General features: G+C 37.8%; 1 protein-coding gene across 12 annotated transcripts in view; it reads right to left on the bottom strand.

Annotated features, from left to right (window-relative positions):
- Window positions 1-5,718: 5,718 nt before the first annotated feature.
- The window catches only part of MEGF11 (multiple EGF like domains 11), a 456,165-nt gene continuing 443,251 nt past the window's right edge, over window positions 5,719-18,632 (bottom strand). For 2 of the 12 annotated variants that reach the window (XM_051980816.1, XM_051980818.1), the window contains 4 exons: window positions 18,368-18,469; window positions 14,739-14,795; window positions 9,215-9,421; window positions 5,719-8,520 (listed from right to left, as the gene is read on the bottom strand). In XM_051980816.1, the coding sequence (XP_051836776.1) occupies window positions 8,360-8,520; window positions 9,215-9,421; window positions 14,739-14,795; window positions 18,368-18,469 (527 nt within the window). In that variant the 3' untranslated portion in view covers window positions 5,719-8,359. Of the gene's footprint in view, window positions 8,521-9,214; window positions 9,422-10,096; window positions 10,152-14,738; window positions 14,796-18,367; window positions 18,470-18,632 lie in introns of those variants that run through there. The other 10 variants (XM_051980817.1, XM_051980820.1, XM_051980822.1 and 7 more) reach the window with 8 other exon arrangements.

The following is an 18,632-nucleotide window of genomic DNA, read 5'->3' as shown; positions in this document are numbered from 1 at the left end:
TAGGGTTTTTTTAGATAAAGTAACTGCAAATTTCTATCCACAGTAATTGACACACACAATATTAAATTGTTCGTCTCTTTTTGGCCGCTAATGAATTTACTGTATAGGTGTTTTTTTCTCCCTTAAGAGTAAGGTGAATTGGCAATTAAGTTAGTTTGATCACATCTAGAATCAGTTGTTATTTCTCAAAGAATGTGAGAATTGGGTAGGAACCCAGGAACTTTTTCCTACTTAAATTCAGCCATGTCATGTCTTATTAATTTTTAAACTCACAGGTTGAATGAGGTTGAGAGAGTGGTGAAAAAGTAGAAATTCATTACTGATGTCTACTTGAACAAAAACAAACTACACAGATAATGTCTTGATAAATAGAATGATATAAACACTAAAATCTTCTTTAAGAATTTTGTCTCATACAGGTACCTGAACTCTGTAGCTACATAAGTTGAGGAATATGCTTCACTCATCCCGTCTCTCTTCACTTCTCCCTAATCTCTTCCCTTCCTCTCAACCTATTGGATAGTAACTTCCAACACACTATTTTGTTTGTTTGTTTGTTTCTTTTTTTGCATCTTCTTGTTTTGAAAGAATTGGAATAGATTTAAAACTTCCCTAGTGTACTGGAAAAAACAGAGGTTCTTCATTGTAACAAGTCACTTTTTAAAAATTGATGGCTCTAATATGGTAGCAACTAGAGATAGAAATAGAGTGTCAGCTAGTTGTATTTATTTTTTATTACTACTAGTATAAAGAAAGTAGTATTGGCTTTTCTATTTTGCTGTTAACTGTTGGGCTAACAAAGAATTGCAAATTAGGGTTTCTGTTTTTCCCTTTTTAAACAAGTCTGAACTATGATCTCTCTTTTTTAATTATCTTCAAAACATATGCATGAATTCTGTTTTTGTCATATTTTTTAGATTGTTGAAATTAGTAAAAAAAAAAAAAAAAAGAAGAAGAAGAAAAGAAAAGAAAGAATGAACTGTTATTCAAGATAACAAAAATTTGAATGGATGAAAAATGCCTTTTGTCCCAGATCCAGAGAGAAAGGGTGTGTGTGTGAGTGAGTGAGAGAGAGAAAGAGAATAAGCACTATGATTAGACATTTTGTTGGGCTCAGATTGATTTGGGGTTGTTTTTGGGTGGCATTTAGGACATCACATAGTGCATTCCATGATCACAAGAATATTTCCTAATACAAACACATATCTTATCCCAGTTTTCTCTTAGTAATTCTGTGAATCATGAAACACAAGTCTTAGCAGAGTCAAAATTGCAGGTAATGCAAAGAACAAAATAGAAATAAGTGGCGAATGTAAATGGACTGCAGCATGTCTCTAGTAATGGCCTACATTCAAGTTTCTATAGTAAATTTTGTTATAGGCAGATTTTAGGCATAATGCTGTTTAAAATTTTAATAACTCATGTTTCCATCATATTATTTCTTTAAAGTTGAAAGAGGGCCTTAACTGAGAGTTAAAAGGTTTTGTTTTGAAGTTATATGTGAACGTGGACAAATTGCTTTTATTTTTTTTGAAGCCTTAGCTTTCTTATGTATAAAATGGGGTTAATAATGATTTGATCACCTTCCTTACAGGTTCAATTCAATTCAGTAAACATTAAGTATTTAGTGACATTAAAGACATACTCACTATATGAAAGCTACAAAAACAAAAAAGTTCATTCATATAGAGTGTAAAGTCCTTAAAGATGGGGTGTGTGCTTCTCTTTGTGAATTTAAAATAATTTCAAGGAAAGAGTGCTCATATTTTAGGAAAGGACTCTTTTGGAAATGGTACTTGAGTGTGCTTTAAAAGAAGCCTGGAATTATTCACAGTGAGTATATGAAAGGCCACTTGTGCCAGAGAAAAGGAGTGATAAATGAAATATTATGGGTGATGAATAGCTAGCAGGACAGTGATGAAGAGTATGTCCAAAAAAGGAAGGCTATGGAACCACTAGAGTTTTGTGAGTGTTACTGGTTTTGGAGGAGAGAGAAATATAGTGCAAGAAATGTGACATTGAACGGTATTTTAATAAAATAAACTTGGAGTCAGCTAGGTAGTGCAGTAGATAAGAGCACCAGCCTTGGAGGCAGGAGGATCTGTATTCAAAAATGGCCTCATATTCTTACTAGTGATATGACCCTGGGCATTTAACCCTGATTGCCTCCCCCCAAAAATATCTGTTTGGCAGCTGTGAAATACAGAGTTAAAGTCTGGAGTCAGGAAGACTAAATAGCAGGTTTTTACATTGCTACAGGCAAGAGGTAATAAAGAACTGGACTAGGATAGAGGTTCTAGGGGTACAGAAAAGAGAAGTCATATGAGTTATGTTTTAGGGGTAGAAGCAATTACTTGACAATTGATGGAATGTGAGGAATGAAAATAAGCTTAAGCAGCCGGGTGAATAGATAAGACTTGTGGAAGACTTGAGTTCTAATCATGCTCCTGGGCAAGTCACCTCTTCATGCCTCGGTTTCTTTATTTATAAAATGGGTATAGTTAACTTGCAGGGTTTATTGTAAGGATCAAAACAGATGGTATAAAATGCTTTGTAAACCTAAAAATGGCATCTAGGTGGCACATTGGATAGACTACTGGGCATGAAGTAAGGAAAACTCATCTATGAATTTAAATCTGGCTTCAATACTAGCTGTGTAATCCGGGGCAAGTCACTTAACCTCATTTTCCTTAGTTTCCTTCTCTGTAAAATTACTGGGGAAAAGAAATGATAAATCACTCCAGTGTCTTTGCCAAGAAAACCCCAAATGGAGTCAAAGAGTTGGATTAGACTGAAAAACGGTTGAACAAGAAATTATACATAAAAATTTATGATTGTTATGAATAACAGAAACATAATGTATAGTCTGACTACGGAACAACACCAACACCTTAAAGTGACCTATAAATACTAACTAGCTATTTAGTAAAGCAAAGTAAGAAGGCATATTTGGACAGTTGGGAGAATTAAAAAGAAGTTAACAGAATTGTTGTAAGGAAGATAGTATGTGAAACTTAAAGGGTAATATAAGTGAGCATATTATTTTTGTCTATAAAATTAGGGGACTTGAATTCTTTAAGGTATCTTTTAGTTGACTGTGTGATTCAGTGGATGGACTCTTATCTTTTAAAACCAAATTATACTCCAACTCAGATTCAGGTTTGTCAGATTACATTTTCCCTTAAATGATTTGGCTGCAATCACGACATGTTTTTATCTTAAAATTAAAGATATAGGGATATGGGCCTTATTTTACATAAGTATGGACTTAGGAACATTAGTATTAAAAAAACCAACATTTTCAGAAGCTAGTTACAGAATCATTTGCGTTATTTGCAAGATGCTTTTGTTTTATTAAAACATTCATTCCTTTCTCTGCTGATTCCATCTAAGTAAGAACATTTCATAGTATTTGTAGCATATCTTTCAGTTATAGTAGGAAGTATCCAAGAATCATGTGTATTGTACTACTGTGGAACTGGCTGCTATGGAAACTGTAAATTGGAAGATGCTCGTTCTCTGCATTCCAGTTTTTTAAATTGTTGGCATATATTCTTAAAAAGTAAGTATACATTTATGCAAGAACTTTTTTCAAGATAAGGATTTTCATATTCTTTACATTTGTTATATTTTTGCTTTTAGAGTCTTGTACCAAATAAGCTGATTATACAGGAGATAAACTCAACAATTAATATCTAGATGTAAACAAACGTGTATGCTTAGTATATGTTGTAGTATTGTTTGGATATGTAGGTAATAATATAAACTAGTAAAAGATATAAATAATATTTGCCTCAGTAATCTTAGGTGAAGGCTAGCCTTTAGTATCTGGAGCATAATTCACAAGGTGTGAGTTCAAGCCCAGATTTGAACACTTAGCTGTGTGATCCTGGACAAGTCACTTAATCTGTTTCCCTTAGTTTACAAAACATAGGGATAATAACACCTATCTCACAGGGTTGTTGTGAGGATTACATAATTGTAAAAATGCTTAGCATGGTGCACGTAGTAAGGGCTATACAATGCTGATTCCCTTCCCTTCCCTCTGCTGTTATTAATGTACCAAGCAAAGGCTCAGATATACTTGATACATGAACTATATCCATAAATGCAAATAGAAGTAACCACATGGCTTTTAATCGCCAGTGATCCCAGTTTTGAAACTTATTGACTCGTGAGCTTCCCTTCTCAGAATAGGATTTCATCCTGAGAACTCAACCTTACCTCTCCCCATATAACCAATTTTTCATGCTTGCTAACACTAATGCTAAGCTTTTCACAAAAGAACTGAATTTATGGTCTCTGCCTTCAAAAAATAGAGGTGACACAAAGTACAGTAAGAAGTTAACTCATATGTCTAGCATATAACATGTGCTTGTTGATTGAGGAAGGATGTTAGTCACTACTTGGCATTCTCTAACAGCTTGGCAGTCTACAAGACTGCCTTTCATGTGATTTTTTTGCCTACATATTTTGAGGACAGGTTTTGACCCCTCCCAAAAAAGGATAGTAACTTAATAAGAAGAAGCTAAAACTTTAGAGAGAGCTTATCCCATCATCCAATTTTACTTCCACTTGGATGATAGTTTAATAGAAGATCATTGTACACTTTTAATTAGGGAAAAATAAATAAATAAAAAATATGTTTATTAAAAAGAGCTTATTTTTTCCCTCCAGTATGGTAGTACTTTTCTTTTGCAGTAAATAATTTTGGCTTGATCAGATAGGTCACTAACTGATGTAATTGCTGCTGTCCATCTAGCTTCTGACTTAATAGTATTGCATGCAGTGGTCCCCATTGATTAGTGAATTTGGTAATGTTCACCATCTTGTCTTTGTAATGAGCTGATGTTCTTGGGAAATACTCTTTTTGAATCATAAATCTTCATTACATAAGTCTTTCCTGTGAATATTAAGTCCTTGCTATTGAGAATTAGCAAGACCTCTCAAGTTATTCTTTGTTTCTGATGAAGATTAATCTTTTAACAATGGCATGAATTATCTTTTTTCTTTTTTACTTAGACACTCTTATCAAACTGGAATTATTTCTTAAATACCATTTAAGCCTTGTAAACTGAATTCAAATTACTTCAATATGATTTTTAAATGGTTTACACACAGAAGCTTTGAAAATTCAAGGGGTAAATCTTAAAACTTGTATCTTTTGGTTGAATTCAGTAAGCTCCCATTTGGTGTCTGCATTTTTATTACAGAACTCTAGCTACTTTACTGATTAGAATTTTAAGAGATAGTGAAGCAGTTACATCCCTAATTGGCCATGCTGTTGGTTAACTTTTGACAGAAGAAAGCTGTTCATCAAATGTATGTAAATAAGGTCTCAACTTTCCCTTCCATAGAAGTACTTTTGTCCTTTTTTTCCCCCCTCAGCTGAATACAAGCAGCAATGGTTATCTTTGTTCATCCCTTCAAATGCAATGAGACTAGTAAGGGCCTTGTGTGTGATAGTAATGTGCATATACGATTTTTCAAGAATGATAATATGCCAAAGCCTTTTTTCACCTTTCAAAAGAAGACTCTGCATTCTTTAGATGTTCCTTTTTCATTTTTAAGATGCATTGGTTTATGATGACAAATTCTTAAATAGGGTTTGGATTAGTCCTGTCTTTACATCAAGTATAATCTAAAAATATAGTCAGTTTATAATGTTATTTAGGAATTCTTATGATCTGTAAATCAAAGCAATTTGAGAAACACAGGTTGAGAGGAATTCATTTTATTTTGTACAAGGTACAGTACCTTTGCACAATGAACAAATATATTACAAATCTGTCTTGTTTTTAAAAAAGTATTGCCATGTCATAGTCTAGCTTCTAATCTAATGCTATCATGCAGTGTGTGTATGTGTGTTTTCTTTAGAACTCTATGCACATCACTTCATTTGGTTGAAAATACAGCATCTGGAACAAAGGAATGAATCTCTATAGGTTTCCAGTTAAGTCTACAGAAACAGCATGTATCTGGTTAAGCTGGCAGCTGAACATGTTTGTGCTAATGCTAGACCGTTACCTAACAATAGCCAATATATGGTTGAAATACTTTTTTTTTTTGCAGTCAATTCTCAATTATCTTTGGGAAGTTACTTACTTCAGGTTAATGGTGCTTTTTTATCTTTTCTTTTCTTCCTCTTGGGTGTCTAGATTCTGGCTTTTGGCCAGTTCAGGAATACCTCTATTGGACAGTGACTAGGGAAAAGGAATGGGGATGATATTTAACATTTTGAAGCTTGTTGCTTGTTGCAAATTAGCAGCACAATTGCCGACTTTAAAAAATATTTTGCAAGTAGTGGCTAAGTTTTGCCTTACCTATCTTTCCACCCATCCATGTTTTGTTGATCTTCACCATAAAGATAATTGAATATTGGCTGACCTGAAATTGAGGTAAATCTTTTTATATATATATATATATATATGTATATAATATGTACATATATTTATGTAAAAGTTACCTGGACCTATAAAATAAATGTTGAATTATAGTTTATAAGGCTTTTCTGGAACACAAAATTGCTATTGCTGATCACCCATTTGCTCCCATGCATACATGCAGCATTCATGTATATATTATGTATCATCCCACAATGGGAATATCTGCTTCCTTTTAAGCCTATGTATGGAAAAAATGTTTTTCTTTCTTGGCTAATGCTTTAACTAATTTTTTTATACAGCAGATTATCATTTGCATTAAGGGCTTTGAAACTCTCTTGCTTCCATATAGAAACAGTTCTGTCTTCACTAGTCATTTCCTTACTTCTTTGTGGACTCCATGGAAGTGCTCCTTGCTGAATGGATCAATATTGGAGAATGACAAGGTACAGTTATGGCATGGGTTTTGTTTTTTTGTTTTTTTAAATTTTCTTCGGCTTGCCATTGAAGTTCTCTTGTGAATATTATTCTAAGGTTTGAAGTGTTGGCTTTGTCTCTGTCTTAATAGGACATTACCTAAACTGCTAAAAATCCTATCATGCCTTTAGTGGTGATTTGAAGTACTTACTACCCCTGAATACCTAGACTTAGATCACTAACCCATTGAAACAATAACTTTGGTGATCATTGTGTCTTGGAATGATTGGTTCTAAAGTAAAAAAATTTCTTCCTAGTTTCTGAAGGTAATTTCTACCATGGTTCTGTTTATGCTACAATTGATCAAAGTTCATTTTTTTCTTTGATCACTCTATTTGGTCACATTAAAAAAAATCCCATAACAATTAACTTCCTAATTCTGCCTCTTGTTTAACTTTACACATTTAGACTCAGTACTACATCAAATTCAAATTTTACAAAGAATTGCTTGAAAACAAGTTTAAATGTCAAAGATTATCACTTTAAAAAAATTTAGGCAGACTTTATAGCTATTTTGTCTAGCTTTTCATTGTGTTCCATAAATGATTATTTAAAACTTCCTTTGAAAGCTAGTTTTTAAGTAGAATGACTGAGGTGTTATATAAAAATAGTCCCAGATCAAAGGAGATCTTAATGAAACTGGTTGACACTGCCAAGAGTTTATGTCTGATGGCAGTTGGTAAAGCTATCCTGGACCATCTCTAGACACAGAAGAAAGTTTCTACTCTGGAAATAGTTTGCGTTTCTGTAAAAATCACAGCTTTATAACTATCTTTAGGCCAAAAGGGGGAGAAATTAAATTGTTAAAATTATTAAAAGGATTCCACTTGAGTTGACATACATAATTCTTGAGACAACTAAACCATGACTTGGAGCCATTGAGATTTGATGAAACCAGAATATAGTCATAGCAACTTGATGCACTGATAATATGATGGCATGAGGCATCTCTCTATATCTTGTTACTAAAGAAGACCATAAAAAACAACTTACTATAAAAGAAGATCAAAGAAATGGGTATAGTAATAACATTGCCCAAACATACAGATATCATATTAATTGGTGCTTTTAAAATATTTCCCCTTCCCCATGCCTCCCTTTTCTTCTACCACCCTCACTTCTCCTTTACTTTTATTCCCCAGGATTTGTTTGTTTTTTTTTTTTAAACCCCAAAATGTTCCACTAGCTCTCCATTCATGTCTCAATTTGTCTATACAGCTGGTGTTGACTCATCTTGTAAAGTGTTGTTATAACACAGTCCAGAGAGTTGTATTATTTTGGGGGTAGACCATATAAAGAGCTTCATTGGACAGTTATTCCAGTCTCTTTGGAAGTTGCTCGTTAGTCCTAGGTGGAGAGTGTAAAAAGCGATCATGCAGCAGGAGTTGGTGCATACCAGTGTTCCTTGTTTACCATTATTTCAAGTCAAAGGATTGTCTTCTTTCAGTGAATCAGAGTGTGTGTCCAGTACAGCACATCACAAGCGCGTTTTTCCCTTTTTAAGATTGTTTGTCCTGAGAGGGTCCATGGGCAGGGCTCTGTCTTATTGGGAGGAGGTCATAATGACCAGGAATATGGCTGTTCCTAGGTAGGTCGTATGGATTCTGGATATAGCTGGCGCTATGACCACGGCCTTCTTGGACCACACTGACTGTGGGTTCTAAGGATATAGTGAAAAATGAGTTCAAAGAACAGATTAGCTTTGATTGCCTCTTGGGGGAAGAAGAGGAAGGATTATTTTAATGCAGACTAAGGGAGGGAATTGGAGGTTGTCACATTCATGTCATTGTTAGCTATTCTGTAAACCAAAGTATTGGAGTTAGAAATGAGAATTTGTCATCGTGTTGGTACCTTATCTAAGTGTGTTGTAATAATGCCAAGTTCGAATCTCATCCTAAAGATCTAAAATACTGAAGATGGGGCTTTTCATCAGTCAGTCCTCCCAAGCTGATGGAACCACAGCCTGAGGTCATTAGACATGAAACTTAAGGACTGGTGAATTTATCAGGTGAGGGTGTAACCTTAATATAACTGCATGGATCATTTACAAATCCTTATTCACATGTAAAGAGAAACACATCTGGTCACTCAGATTAGTAATGAATTTGAGTTGAAAACTTCCACAAATTGCTAGGGAAACACATTTCCCTTACTATACATAATTATCATATTATCATAGTGTTTTTGAGAGTAGTAGTGGCCCAGGAGAGAAGGGGCAGGCCTGGGAGGTAAGATGCTGGAATAATGGGCTAAGTTCTCTTATCCCCTCCCCTCCCAAAGAGGGGGATGGTTAGGGGGCCTTTATCACTACTTCAGTTTATGCACTGCATTTCAGAGTTATTTAAGACACCTACCAACTTCATATATATTTTTATTAGATGTCGACAAGGAGGGCATGTCTGTGTATGGAGAATCCCTGTGAGCAGGTGACTTCATCTCTACATAGCTGCTTTCCGGGGGCTTGCAGGGAAGGAGGGGCGGATCCTTGATGGTGGCGTAGGGGTTTTCACTGCTGTTTAGAGAGCACGTACTTGAGCTGCTTACGGATTCTTTTGTGTAATCTGCAGAACAAGAAGGACTCCTATCATTTAAAAGTTATAAGCAGAAACATGCAGAAAGCTAAAGCCCCAAAATCCAACCTGTCTTCTGAAAAAGTGATTCAGCAGAGGAAATGAAAGGGCACTTGTTAGGGACATTTTTAAATGTTTGGAGGAAGCCACATGGAGATCACTGTCCTCAAGTCACAGCCAGGGCAGACCCACATACTGGGTTTGGATTTTACTTTCCCAAGTAGACTTGGTTGTTCTTTACCCCTACACCATCAATTTGGGGGGGTGGGGGGAGAGGAAGGTGAGCAGGCAGTCTCTCTAATACCTAAGCTAGGAGACCTCTTAGGGCCAATTTTATAGGAAAGAGAAGAAAAACCATAGGGTTGCATGTGAGCCAGGAGAGACTTCCTTTTACAGATGAGGAAAGTGAGGTCCAAAGAAACTTGCCTATGGTGACACAAGCAGGAAATTTCAGAGGCAGGATTTGAACCCAAAATCTGATTACAAAGCAGTGCTTTTTCCATTCTGCCACCTAGAGTGACTCCATTACATGGGGGGAAAGGAATATTCTGGGAGTTGCCTTGTTGTTTGTGTGAACTGGGGAAGGAGGAGGCCAATTGCTTCACAAGGAGCCTTGGACAGTGATTCCCACTGGGGCTGGAATCCCGCCTCTGCCTGTTTACCTACCTGTGTGATCTTAAAAGGCAAATCACTTTCCTCCTTGTAGCTTCAGTTTCCCCATCTATAAAATGAGAGGGTTGAACTAGATTCAAGGGTTCTTAACCTAGGGTCTACGAACTTTTTTTCCTCTTTGTAATTATTTCATTATAATGGATTTTCTTTTTAATCCCACATGTTTTCTTTAGACATTTAAAAACATTAGGCTTTATCAGATTATGCAAGGAGTTTGTGATCTAAAAATCATTAAGAACTCCTGGGCTAGAACAATAAATTGGTTTTGTGATCCTCCTGCTTTTATATCACTCTGCTTAGTATAGTAGTTAGTGCACATAACTTTTCCCCCTAGAGCTTAGGAGTACTGATAGTGGGGGCAGTACTGAGGGTTGTACTCAAGAGACTCCTCCTGGTTGTATGAATGTGTGGGTGACAACCTGTGCCTTGGACTTAGCCAAGGATTTTTCCTTCCTTGACCTGAAGAGAACAGTCCACATTGTGAATAGCTATTTGCTCAAACTGTAGTAACTTGAGCAAGATGGTCCTCCTCACCAGAGCTACTACTTGGTAGCCATCCTTCTCACCCCAATCCTGTTGAAGGTTTCCACGAGATTCACAAATGAGGTCCTCTCTCTCCTAATTCTGTCGGTTCTAGTGCAGGTATCTCTGATGACAGGTAAAGGCTGTCTACAATTCAGCAGAGACCACAGTTATATGACACGTGGCTATTTATTTCCTTGACTTGGCTTTCTTTCAATAGTAGTTGCCAAAGAAAGGAAGAACATTGTCTCCTGGAACATTTCCTTACTTTTATTTTCTGTTTTTGGGTGCCTTTTAGCTAAGCATATCCCCAAAGTTCAGCAATGCAAGTGACAAGATACATGAGGTTTTAGACAAATCTGTTTCCTCAAGAATCAGAAAACAAAATAAATCAGAAAATTTTGTGCTGTGGCTAAAAGACTTCAAGGAGAGAAGCTGTCCCTTTGTTTGCACTTTCAGTTGTCCTAGGAAAATGTAAAAGATTAATGAAATAAACCCATGTAAGTCATATGATCTAAAGATAGGTCAGTCTTGAAATTCTTGCCTAATGAATGAGCCTTACACCTCCCCATTACAAAACAAAACGATTCATTTTGATTTCACTTCCTCCTATAAGAGGAGATGCAGGTTTTTGCTTGTTTTTCAGTCATCCAAAGTATGGGTGATGATTAGCTGTAGGCATCCTAGAATAAAAACTATTCTGCTCCAGCCAGCCTGGGGCATTGTTATTCATTATATTAGGAAGCTGGATTTCTTGGTCTCTGTGGTCAGAAACAAAAAACTATAGCAGTTTCCCCAATCTTTTGAGTCTACATTCTTCTTATCCCCCATCCCCCTTCATCCTGCCTGCAAGAGGCCATCAGAAAAGTGTGAAGACTAAAAGGTATACCAAATCTCCCCATTGTGAGTATGGAACTATAACAAGCCAGGAGAGGAGGCAGGGGCAGGGAAAAAGTAGGAGCTGTCCCTTTTCCTCTGCTGAGTCACCATCTTGCCCATCTATATGATTAAATAAACAGCTGTTTAAAAATACTTCCTCAAGTATCCCCTGGTCTCCACCTTGAGGCATTTTAAGACTGGCTCTGACTGATCAGTGCTGCTAGCCTGGCCCTCTGCTGGGGTGAGAAATGGGTTGTGATATCTTGTGATGCAGAGTCCCTGGTTAATAAGGTGGTGCATAATCGATCCAAACACTGGGAATAAATGAAGCCCAGGTGCTCTTCTCCATTTCAAATGCTTGGGGAGAACCAAGTACCAGTAAAGTTAGTCCTAGAGCTGGGCACCAAAATCTCTCTCTCTGCTCCCATTACTGCTGTTATAACCAAGCATGGCCCTGCAATTGATGACTGTTTCCCCCAGAACCGCAATCTTCCCTGGTTACCAGAGAGCCCTGTGGGTATGCCTGTTGCAGCATTTTGAGGAAGGATTTAGATAGGATTGGGGTGGGAAACATGCTGGTAGAAGTTAAGGGAGAAGCAGGTCCCAGGAACTAAGTTCCCGGACAAAATGAAAAGAGCTTTGCATGAAGGAAATGATGAAAATTTATGCCAGGAGGAAGAGAAATGAGAATCATTTGGATCATTGGGAATCAAACAGAGATAGAGAGCTGGACCAAGGATTTCAGTTGGAGCATATTGAAGAAATCGAAAGAGAAACCAGTGGCCTGGATAACTAGAATGTGGCAAAGTTACTATTGGGGGAAGAGAGGTGGGTGGAAAGAAAGAAGGTATGGTGTGTTGGGAGCATAAAATCAGAAGGAATTGGAATTACCATAATTATGTTGGTAGCTAGCTCAAAATACCCGAGAAATAGAAGAGAGTAGTAAGAGAGGGTAACAGATGGACCTTGATGCTGTGGCGGATATTTAGATGGAAGCATAGAAACACTTCGAGACAGAATATGGGCTGTTTTTGAGGAGAAACTTATCCAAAAATTTTAAGGATTATTATGTTTTTTCCCGGGGTCTGTGATTAGTGTAAGTGCTTGGGTTTTTGGTTCATTGTTAATTTCATGTCTCTAATAATACTTTAAGGTCTGGGACTCTGGAATCCTCTATTCCTTATTCTCCCTTCCCTCCCCCTCACTTTTTTTTTCTTATAGCATTTGCATTTTTCTGCATTTAGGTCTTCATTCTCAAACCCTATTATATCTCCTATTAGTTACTTTTGTCTCTGGATATATATCCATGATAACAAAACCAAATTCTCGAGACTAGGATGTATTTTCATCCTGTAAAACACATTAGATCATCTGATTATTACATAGACGATCTTTTCAAAGCCTTTTCATCTCTTTGATCATCACCTCATGGAAAAAGGAATGGACCGAAGCTGTCTTTGATTTTCTTAGCCCTGTTGATGTTAAAAGTTTGGAGGTTTATGAATGTGTTACCTATTTTAAATGTTCTCTAGTGTAAAGTCTTGGGGAATTCTGATAAGAACAAGTTGTATCCATTTAACAATATGTCTAGACTTGTTTCAGCCACTTTCCATGAGTGGTCCGGTTTGTTTATATTATTACCTGTTGTAATGCAGCCCATGAGAGCTTGTGGACATCCTGTTTGAATGGCTTCATTGAAAAAGCATGAGAGAATGAAATGGACAAGCAAGCATGTGCTCTTATAGAAATAGCGCATTGTAACCTTGACTTCATAACTTCTAGACAGTTTAGAGCCCTTGTAAAATGCAGAGCGCTAATTTATGTTAATATTGCATCAACCCAGATCTTTGACATCAAGTTGTAACTAGCAGTTTTGATGTCTGGAGCAAATATTAAACTGTACCCTAAAATCAGTTTATCCAGGACAAATTGAGTGAAGGGAGAGGAAGTCCATGAATGGAGATCCGAGGACATTACAACTTTGTTGCAGTGGAGTCCAGGTAGGGGTGGGCCAGGCCTAGGAGGAACTCTGCTAAGGGGAAGAAGCTGTGCCATCTGGTAGCTTCCTATTTTAGCTAATTATTCTTACAAACTAGGTGCTAAGCTGGCTAGTGGCAGCTCCCTCAGTGCCCCGGGGCAATTCCTTGTTGCAGCCCAACTTGTGCTGAAAGTTGTGCTGTTGGTTGTGGCTCACAGAGGCTGTAAAGATTATTAAGTCCAACCCCTCATTCTGCTGGCAGACAGAGGTCAAGTAATTTGGCCAAAGTCACCTAGCTAAAACACGTCTAAGGCAAGAAGTGAACTCTGGGTCTTTTTTGATTCCACATCATTAATAAGTGGAGATTTTTATCAAAGTTACTTGCATGTATATAGCACTTGGTGTGTACAAAGCCCTTTACTTGCATTATCTTATTTGAGTTTTAGGCTCAACCCCCTAAGATAGGTAGTATATTATCACCTTTATTTTATGCCAAAGAAAGCAAATTATCACTAATTCTGGAAAATCACTAGATATCACCGAGAGAACAAATTTTCTCAGGAGAGGAAGAAAAGTATTTCTGACTTAACATTTGTTCTATATGTTCCTCAATGCCCTAGAAATCTGGGGCTTCTATAAGTAAAGATTATCTCCTTTGTATTTATCTGGCATAGTGCCTGTCTGCCACATAAATGCTTGCTGACTGATGTGTGCTCTAAGCTCTAAGGCACAGCTGTACCTTCTCATCTTTTTCCCTTGTGATAAAGATTTGTTTTGGTCACTAGAAATAGATTCTTTGTTCAAGGAAGGGGAGAGGATTGGGACCCTTTGGACGTTAAGGATTTATAATTTTCATTTCTCATACCTTGATGGGTGTAAAAGGTAGTTCTTTCTAGCTCAAGACAGGAAGCCTCTGGGGCAGATAGATTGACTTTATTTCAAATTTTTCATTGATTTAGCTCACACTAATTGTTTGGATATAAAGGCATTCTACATTTTTGGAGTCATTTGGTTGGTACCTATAAAAATAACCCACAAAGAGTTTGCTAAGCAGATATAACTAATTGAAATTTTTAAAAATGAATTATTAACATTTGCTCCTTCTGAGTAGAATTACCCAGAATCAGGATGTTGTGGATTATTTTTTTAGATGTGCCGATTTCTCTGAGGTTTGAGGAACTTCTGGCCATGTCTGGTCTGTAGTGTTAATCCAGCTAAATTCTTTGCTAATGGCACATCAGGCATCGGATACTCTACCTTTGAAACCTTTCTCCATGATATATGTGTTTTGACGTCTATCCATCCCACAAGCACCTGCAGGAAAAAAAAAAAAAAACATAGAATGGGAAAAGAAATAGTATTGTAAGTGAGGAGAGTATTAAGGGTAGTGGGTGGCAGATGATTCACTTGCTCCCTCTCTCTTCCCTGCCAGAGGGCAGTCACCACTCCTCCTCCACCTCTACCCCCCTACATTTCTCCATGACTAAAGGTGTTTCTGATAGAACTGTTTCATGTAGAAAATTTCCATCTCCTAAAATTAATTGCTTCAGCCATGAAAAGAAGCAGAGCCAGCTCTCAATTAGCCATGCTAATGAGGAGGGGAAGAAGGAGGAAGGAAAAGGCATGGATAAGCCAAAGTCACGTAGATTTGTTATGAAAGCAGCCAGATTTCATGCATCCATGCACGCATAGGGGCCAGATACCAACTTGGGTTCTACCTGCCCCAAACTCTGTTTATTATTGAAGAGTGTGGATTGACACAGGTCATCTAAAAGTGGGTGTTTTTTAGGTAAATGGTTATCTCTTTTCCATGGTCTACTTTGGATTCTCCATTAATGAGTAATTGAGAGTTGGTTATGGAAAAAAGCAGTGCTTATTAATTTTGTAAGGGTGATTGTGCTTCTGGTTTGAACTTTGGTTGGGGGCTCCTCAGTTCTTAAGCAGATATGACTAATACCTATGGGACTTCAGGCCCTGAGCTTGAGTTGAGGATAATGATGGTCTTTCCTAGGGCTCTCCTGTGATGGCTCTCATCTCCCATGTCCGGAGGCAGTATTTGGATGTAAAAAGTCATTGCATATATCTTGATAGTTTCTGGCTGCACTAGTTAAGTACCATATTTGAGAATGAAGGCCAGAGTGTTGTTGCATGACTTTAACTGTGAAAACTTAAGTAAATCTTGCTATCTTTTCTCGTACCTGTGCTGACAAGATCAAACAGGTTTCATCACCAAAAACTCAGCACTCCCATCTATATAACTTAGTCACTTCCCTTATGTGGACAAGCTGTAAGCCTACCCAGTGGTATTGCTCATGAGAAGAAGCCTAAGGAGGTGAAAATAATACCTCTGACCAGCTTAATCCTTTTCCTTAGCACCATTCCAACTCCATTTCAGACAAGCCCAACCAACTACTCTCAGGAAAGTAAAAAAGGAAATTAGAGAGGTGGCTGTTTTTCCTCACCATTCCCTCCAATGTAACTCTTCCTGCTCTTCCCTTGGCTTTCATACTGATCCTTCCTAACTTTCTACTTGTGAATTTATTGTGAAGATATCTTGTTTTAAAGTTCTGGGGCCCTCAAAGCTGGGAGACCCCTTGGGAGAAGGAAGTATCTGATGGCATCGTTTTTAGGCATTATTTCCCAACATTACTAGTAGGCACTGTTGCCAAAATATTTCTAAGATATTAAAGTGGGCTATTTGCCAACTATGACTCTAGATTTCTGAAATCTTATTGAAGATCTTTCCTTTGAGTTTTTCTCCACTCATAACCTTAAAACTGGACTTTTAGACCCTTGTTCCGTGCAGGTATGTGATTTAGTCTTGGAATAACCTGGTGGTTATCATCAAAGAATGAAGAGACTTTTTCTCCATCCTGTCTCAAGGCTCTGGTGGTGGAGATGAGAAGAATGAGGGCCATCTGGAGGTGTTTCTTATTTGCCAATTGCTGGGAAATCAGGACTGCAAACACAGTTTTGAAGAACAAATCTATCTTAGCTGATGTTGCCGACTCAAAAGTATTTCTATCTGCAGTGTATTTACAAGAACCAGGATTGAGTTGAACGTGGTTCATTTAATGCCAGTGCTTTTGCTTGTGTCAGGGATGACTTTTGCCTTTTGTAGAGAATACTGAAACCCAGAAAGTTTAAGGAATTTGTCTTGGGTCATATGCAGTAAAGCATTTTGGTCCTAGAACTTGGATGTCTTGGCTTCTTTCGTTTTCTTTCTATTGCAGCACAGACTATTGGTGAGTGGATGCTATGAAATTGTGCCTTAAAGCAGTCTGCCATCCTGGTCAATCATAATCTATTATCACTCCTGCTAAGAACCAGCAAAATAAGACAAAAATGAAAATTTGGGCTGTAGTTCTTGATTACCAGGTCATTGTTTTTTGCTGTTTCTTAGCATTTCCTACAAAAGAAAGCCAGAATTGGGTCTCCCTTTAAGTTTAAGCTGGGTGAGTTTGCATTGACATAAATCCTAGATATATTGAGATAGAGCAGTGGGCCTAGGAAATTGAGACTAGGAAATTCAGCTTTTTGCATCTAACTCATAGAGTTGTTGTGAAGGTCAAATAAGCCAACTTGTGTAAGGCCCTTTGTAAATCTTAAAATACATTTGTGTGTGTGCACACGCACATGCACTGGGGAATATTTACACAAGTGTACCTATGTCTGTTGGGGATCTTGCTCAGAGGAATAAAATCAGAACCCTCTATTCCTCTGAGCTGACAATGGGACTGAGTTTTCTGTATTTGGTGTCAAACTACATCGTCCTAGGACCTGAAATCCAGAAATAACAATCTGAGGCTCTATTACTTCGTGCTGTATAGAACCTGAAGTCTGGGGCAGCTGTAGAAGGAACTCCAGTTCAGTGAAGGCTCTATGGAATATCTTTGCTGAGAATGTGTTCACATAGATGTCCCCTATTCCTTCTTCAGCATTACTTCTGACTTATTTATTCCTAGCTCCCCAGTTTCTCTCACCTCTTATTTTAATGAATATGATTATCCTCTTCTTCCTTTCTTTCCCAAGTTACTAGTTCTGGAGCACTCATCCAGTATTCTTGTATGCTTAATGAATATTCAATTAAGGATGATGGATAATTTATGATTATTTTGCTGATGATGAACATAAAGTCAGTGAGACCCTAGTTCCTGTTCTCTCATTTAAGCCACAATCTCCCCATGGCCTTAAGGTGACAGGCATGGGATGAGAGCACCCACTTTCAAAAACTATACTTTGCATCTAGTGATGAGAAAGAAAGGAAGGCACCCCGGGTGGTAGTTTGTCTGGGGCACTCCTTCAGGATCCTGAGTGCCATAGATTGATAACCAAATCTCAACTATCCATGCTAATGGACAGAAACAAAAAGACACAAACCCCAAAGCCTTTCTTTGGCTTTGGAAATTATCATGTGCTTTATCATCCTTATTATGTTTAATTCATCTTCATATTCGTGTGAATTTTATATTTTGTGAACTCATATCAACTTGGAGTTCAGAGGGGGGCAGGGGTAATAAGACCCAAGAGCATGCTGGGTAGTGACAAGAAGGCATCCTGGAATGAAACGTGTGCTTTAGATGCTGTATTGATGAGTAATAGGATTGATCATTAGTACCCTTCTCTCCATTGCCACACCTCAAGACCTTTACTATAAGTATCCTGGCTAGTTTTCCAAGTTGCATAGAAGAACTGGCCACATTGACAATCGGGAACCAGAATTGGGGGGAGGGGGAAGAGAGGTGAAGGCATAGGGCACACTTGCTTGGAAACGATTGGTCCATGGTATGGTATTTAGCAAGGGATGTGTGGGAAGAGAGAGAGCTCCATATCTTGGGGCTTGGTGGAATGAGATAAAAGGTAAGCAAAGTGGAATGGGATCTGACCTGGTGTGTTTGGCTCAGCGGGGCAGCCAAGGTGTCTAAGTTCAATGTAGAAGTCCTCGGGCGGGTACCTGGCCTCCAGGGCACTGATCTGGAAATGGGAGTCTAGTGAGAGGAATGACAGGGAGGAGCCATTATTCCCAGAGCCCCTACGGTATGAGACACATAGGGTTTAGGAAGAGATAATAGAGACACTCCAAGGGAGGCCTGATGATAGACACTTAAGGTGGCTTTGTTCCCTTTCTCTGTCCACTATAGGGGAGAGGGT

Source organism: Antechinus flavipes, chromosome 2 (genome assembly GCF_016432865.1).
Source record: "Antechinus flavipes isolate AdamAnt ecotype Samford, QLD, Australia chromosome 2, AdamAnt_v2, whole genome shotgun sequence".
In the NCBI taxonomy this organism is placed as follows: Eukaryota; Metazoa; Chordata; class Mammalia; order Dasyuromorphia; family Dasyuridae; genus Antechinus; species Antechinus flavipes.
This window is presented reverse-complemented; position numbering and strand designations above follow the sequence as displayed.